Consider the following 6,415-nt stretch of genomic DNA (forward strand, 5'->3'; position numbering starts at 1 on the left):
GATCGATGAACCTAGGGCTCTGATACCAAATTTGTCACGACCCAAATTTGCAAGTCGTGATGGCAACTATGTTCCCCAACCAATAGGTAAGCCAACCCAACATATTAACCCAACTAAACCAACAAATGAGTAAAAATACTAACACTTAGCAAGAATCTCCAACATTGAGTTCCTTATAAGTACAAAATGTGGAAGATAAAAAAATATATCACCCCAAGAATTGTTGTCTTAAGTACAAGAGCTTCTAAAATTCGATGCAAGTTTGAAACTAAATGACAAATCTAACATAAGGTATATCCTTTCTGAATACTAATAACAGAATAAATACAATATAGAGGGAGGTGTGGGCCACGGAACAGCCAAGCAGCTCACCACAACTCCAAGAACTTCAAGCTCGGACTCAATTTGTTCCGGACTCAATTTGTTCCACGAGATGTGCTCCTACTCGGAATCGAATCTGCACCACAAAGAGTGCAACAAGTGTAGTATGAGTAACGTGTACCCAGTATGTCTCATTGACCGACAACGAAGAAGTAGTGACGGGATTTATATAAGAAAATAAATTTTTAATTATACAAGTATATATATATATATATATATATATATAAGTATATATATATGTGTGTATATATATATATATATATATATATATATTACACTCACCATTTAAGTTTCATCAATAAAGGAAATCAACTTTAAGTATTTTCCAAACACCTAACGAAACATATAATCATCAAGAATGAATGATGGGATGAAATGCAATGCAATATGATACCATGTAATGATATGTATCAGAATACCCAGTACTCACTCAACCGTATATACATGATACTCCTCAGAAATACATCGAGAGTTCATGACCCATGGGGACTCGCGAGGTCCATATACCGACACAGACGATCTCCTTGGTCTGTGCGGGCGATCTCAACGTACTATCATAATATCAAACAATTTTCACACGGACGGTCTCCACGTGCCCAAAGTACAATCTTAACATCTCACCATCCCCAGCACGGACGATGTAGTAGTAGTAGTAGTAGTAGTAGTAGTAGTAGTAGTAGAACGTACTATCATAATATCAAACAATTTTCACACGGACGGTCTCCACGTGCCCAAATTACAATCTTAACATCTCACCATCCCCAGCAGCAGCAGCACCATCCCCAACAGCAGCAGCAGCAGTACTACTACTTCGAACAGTTCAAAAATGCATTTGGTGAGCGTGAAAACATGTGTATTGTATTAGATAGAAAAAACATGTGTATTGTATTAGATAGAAATGAAAGTATCATAAAGAGTGTAAGCATTGTGTACCCAAATGTACCTCATTGTGCATGCATATGGCATCTTTGGAAGAATGTATGTTCAAACTTCAAAAGGAGTAAAAACACACTAAGTGATATGTTTTAATCAATGGCAAAAGCATACAGAAAGGAAGATTTTAATAAATTAATGGCTAAGGTGGTGAAAGTTGATCATATGGTGAAGGATTACCTTGAAGATGCTGGTTATGAGAAGTGGTCAAGAGTTCATTCAATCATAAACAGAGGTAGAATGATGACTTCGAACATAGCTGAGTGTATCAATGGATGCCTTGTCGATGCACATAAGTTAACTATAATAGACTTCTTCGAGGAAGCTAGACTTCTATTTGATAGTTGGAACTATAAAAATAGAGAAATAGCGTCATATACAAAGGACACATTGGGCCAAATATTTGAGGAGATATTGATTGTAAACGCATCTAAAAGTTCAAAGATGAAGGTATTTATCAATTTCCCTAAATTTATGTTTTATATCTCAGAATCAAACTGATTTTCAATAATAAATGTTGTTTTGGAAATGATATATAAATTGTATATTACGTAATGTATCACTAACTTCTTATAATTTTAGGTTGTTCCATCATCTGAATATATTTTCTCAGTTCATGAAGCCGGATGAAGATACATTGTATGCCTTGAGAGGAAAACTTGCACATGTGGAAGATTTCAACATGATGAGATACCTTGCGCACACGCAATTGCAGTTTTGAAGCACAAGAATGTTACAAATTTGCACCCTTATTGCTCTGATTACTACAAGCCTTATGCATTAGAAAAAATGTACGAGGTTGCAATGGTTCCAATGCCAGATAAGGAGGATTAGAACGTTCCAGACTATCTTTTAGATGAAATTGTCCAGCCACCTAGGTATAGAAGGTTGGATGGACGACCAAACAAGTGAAGAAAGAAAAATGCAGATGAGAAAATAACAGTGAACAATAATTCTTGTGGGCAATGTGGACAAGAAGGACATAACAGGAGAACTTGTACTTTCTTCCCGAAAGAGAATTGAAATAATGTTTTAAAGTAGGACATTAGTGTTCATGGTACTTATATCTATTTTTTTCTTTAGAATTTGGACTAAATAAAGTGTATTGATTACACAACTTAATTTGATGTTCAAATATATGCCTTTTGCTGGTAATTTTCTGCCAAACTTAAACTCCAAATTTGATAAATAAATCTATGGATATACTGTGAACAACATTTATTGTGTAAATGAATAAAGCATTGACTCAATACCATAATGACGATTTAAGTAAATTCAAGTGTCCCAAAACTTGACTTGTTCACTATATGTTTCGTGTATACTGCCTTATGAGTTTTAATTTTGATATATTATATTCAACAGTGGTGCGTTTTAATGTAATAGTAATTTGTGATTAGTTTGTTTATGTATATAATGTATAATATACATTCATATAATTCAAGTGGCTAATATATAAATGCAATTTGTATACGTATACATTAGAACTTATGTATCATAAACATCATTTTGTAAGTGAACGTATAAAAATACTTAAACTCAAACAATAATGAATCATACACGTTAGAACTTAAGTATCATATACTGTAAATTAACTTTCAAAAATACTTAAACTCAACAATAATAATTGTGTACCTTAACGTTATAAAGCAACTAATGTGTCTAAAACAATACCTTGAAAACACATAATGTTAATAACTAACAAACTATTGTAGTACAAATAAGCTTTTAGATAAACACCAAATATAATTGTCTTCGACAAAAAACAACATAAAAACTTGTTCATGCTGTCCCAAATTATTACTAATCTATGTTAACGATATCATCTTCAGTTGGTGTTGTGAATTAACACTTAGGCTTTGGTGGATCGTCATTCTTACTTATGTATCCACCATTGACCTTGTAGCTGTCGTATCTCCATAACCATGCTGCATATCTATTGCGTAGATAATTTGCAAGATGGCCATCAGTATCAGGTGGTATAACAAGTTGGTCACTCAAAAACTCTGCAAATGTAGCTACGTATAACCCGCAGTCCCTACAACAAAATACATAATATAAATTTGTAAAATAACTTACACATATATTGTAGACCAAAATTTAAATACTTACAGGCTATCATCTTCTTGTTGCATGATACCTTCAGCATATTCAATGTCCAAAGGAATATGTGACTCTAAAAGTATACCCGTTTGTTTGTCCTTGTATGCATCAAGAACTGACCAGTTTGTCCGCTCAGTGTTTTCAAAGAAACCACTGTCAATGAGGTAAGAAGGTAGCATCCTTGACTTTTTTATCTCCTCAAAATATGCATGTTTTCTTGTGCCCAAAGAAGAGTCATACACGCGTATCAACCTCTGATTCAATTCAACAACAGCTAACACCCAATGAAATATTTTATCATAATTAATCAGAATATAAACATCGTCCACCAGATGCCATGGTAATCCAGCTGGTATTGAAAAACCTTTCATGACGTTGATTGTTGACCTCTCATGTACTAATACAGCTCTTGCATGATCAAGGTGTTCTTGGGTACTAATATCACCATTAGCCTCATTGTTATAATACCTATCATGGGTATTGTTGATATGTGCACTGAACAAACAATTGATTGTTGTGTATCTGTATTGATCCATGCTTTGAAGTTTTATTTTTTTACGAAGGTAGTAAAATATAACATCGATGTTCTACAAAAAAAATGTAAACATAATTATACATTTGAAAAACATTTAATGAAAATAAAATAGACACTGAAAGTATCATATGCATTATTATAAATATATATTATGCATTTACATGTGAAACTACCTGATCAGTCCAACAATTTTTAGGCTGAGACATGGCATAAACCAATTCTTATTTGACGGATATGCAACGACATAATCCATCATTCAAATCCCAATGAAGATTTTCTTGATTTGTATTTATCCTCTGATGGTTTCCTATAGTATTAAGCGTAATGAAAGATGTTATTCAAAAGTGTAACAATAGTTGCAATTTAAAAATTGAAAAGATTCAGTAAAATAATATAAAACTTACTTTTTTGAATGATCTTTAAGAAGCCCTGTAGTAACCCACTCAATAAACTCATCAATAAGATATGAAGGGGCTTGGTTTGTGATCTTATTCCTTCAAATGAAAAATTTGGACGAATTACATCAGTCATGACCGCTTTTCCTTTTTCACTTAACCCAAATGAAGTTAAATAAGGGGATTTGTAGTGTCTTGAAGGCATCCGGTTACGTGCATGAGGAGTATTTATATCGCTTCGGACAATAATATCTGTGATTGAAATATCAATTGGTAATTGACTGTCCGAAAGCAAACTTTGGTTGTTGGTTAACTCCTGTTGATTTGCATTAATAGGCAGACTTCCTAGATCAGCAATAAGTGTATTCATGGCTTCTCGTGTATTGGGAGATGTTGAACCAGATGGTGTAGAATCCTATATGGTTTACACTGATAATTAAAAATAGTTTGATAGACATATGATATTGAAACGATACATGAAGCATAAATTACCTATGTATCAAATATAACAGTATCTGGCACAACTGATTGGTATTGTGTTGAACATTATATGAAACATCTTCGTTCATTGTACCTTCAAATAAATGATGAGGCGTTTGTGCTGATAGAGCATCCTGAATAAAAAATGTACTGATCAATTTATGATACCTTAAACAACAAATAATTATACACAAAAGGATTGTTAATGTATCAAGAACAGAATAACAGCAGACTACGAATTGTATACAGAAGACAAACAAATTTAAGTAGTCACATAGCTATGTATCTTGCAATGGACTGTATAACGTACACACTAAATAAAAAATTATAGTATCATACACAAGAGCTTGAGAAAAACTACAGATGTGAACAGTAAAAACATCAATCATATTAATCCAATTAAACTGCAATGTATCATTATGATCAAATAAAACTGCAATGCATCCTAATAATCTAATTAAACTGAAATGTATCATACTGGCACATTTTCATGTATCACTGAAAAGTGGATGAATACTAATAATCAAGTTACTCTGGTAAAATTACCTTCCTGTGTTCACATGTTTCATCAGTATGATGACTATTTGCATTTGGGGATTGAAGTTCTGAAATGTCCTTCATTACTTGATGATTCTTCAATGTATCTTCAGTCTGTATTTTTTAAACATATTTTTTTAAAAGAAAAATAAGTTAATGATAAATTATATGATTTTATATACACAATTAATAAAGTAAAGTAACTTGATTTGTCAACATCAAAATCAACAACACCAATGTTTTGATAATTATTGACAAATTTCATTTGTATCGGAGAGGTTACTTGGTGTCCATCATTGCCTTCTTCATCGGAAACTTCAACCATGTGCGATGTAGACTTGTCGTCCATCTCCTTCATTAAATCAGTTCGTAACATAATGACCTATGAAAATAATAACACAACGAAAATACACATACAAAATACATTATTTGGTTGTTGTCCATCCTCCCTATTCTTAGAATTCATCACCTCAATTTGATTTGCCTTTATCAAATTCACAAGATACTCAAATTTACTGTCTACCTATTAAAAAAATTACACATTCAGTTTTATATTTATGAATTAACATTAAAAAAATTAATATCGTTACTTACGTATTCCTTCATATGTTGTTTCATTTCTTCAATATCGGGATATACAAACTTATCTTTTGTGACTTGTGAAGAGACATGGACAGAAGATACATTAGCAGGAGGGGTAGGTACTTCAGCTGGCATTGAGAATGACTGATTTAATGGTGGCCTTAACTGCTTTGACAAAGGTTTCGAACCCTTTGTTTTATGTGTATCAATATTCTTTCTCTTCTTGGTGGTGGTGGAGATGATGTATCAGATACACGTGAGGATCTTCTCAATAAATGACCAGGAGGGCATGTTGAGAAATCCTCAAAACCTGACTTATCTTTTGTTTGCACTTTTTTTTGCAACAACTGGTGGCGTGGATAGTTCATTTCTGTTGACCTCTTGAATATCAGGTAAATCAAGGGCTTCCACCTCATCTGGAGTTAGTGCAATGTTTGAACAAGCATTCTGCAATTAAAATGGTTGAATGTTA

General features: G+C 32.9%; 1 protein-coding gene across 1 annotated transcript; it reads right to left on the reverse strand.

Moving 5' to 3' along the window:
* Window positions 1–3,156: 3,156 nt before the first annotated feature.
* LOC138347503 (uncharacterized) lies at window positions 3,157–6,078 on the reverse strand. The gene is made up of 7 exons (XM_069295796.1): window positions 5,956–6,078; window positions 5,831–5,884; window positions 5,645–5,743; window positions 5,371–5,475; window positions 4,472–4,759; window positions 3,424–4,001; window positions 3,157–3,349 (listed from the first exon to the last, which is right to left on the reverse strand). Exons 1-7 carry the CDS (start codon window positions 6,076–6,078, stop codon window positions 3,157–3,159), a joined length of 1,440 nt encoding a protein of 479 aa, XP_069151897.1.
* Between the last annotated feature and the right edge of the window lie 337 nt (window positions 6,079–6,415).

The sequence above is a fragment of the Solanum lycopersicum genome, chromosome 3 (genome assembly GCF_036512215.1).
Source record: "Solanum lycopersicum chromosome 3, SLM_r2.1".
Lineage (NCBI taxonomy): Eukaryota > Viridiplantae > Streptophyta > Magnoliopsida > Solanales > Solanaceae > Solanum > Solanum lycopersicum.

Bases quoted from the DNA above. Each gene is read 5' to 3' on its own strand.
- LOC138347503 (XM_069295796.1), bottom strand. From the start codon at position 6,078: ATGCCAGCTGAAGTACCTACCCCTCCTGCTAATGTATCTTCTGTCCAT. The intron at 4,760-5,370 runs GTAATTTTACCA...TAAACCATATAG, and splicing joins AAACATGTGAACACAGGAAG to GATTCTACACCATCTGGTTC. The intron at 4,002-4,471 runs GTAATTCGTCCA...TTTTTTTTGTAG, and splicing joins GAAAAGCGGTCATGACTGAT to AACATCGATGTTATATTTTA.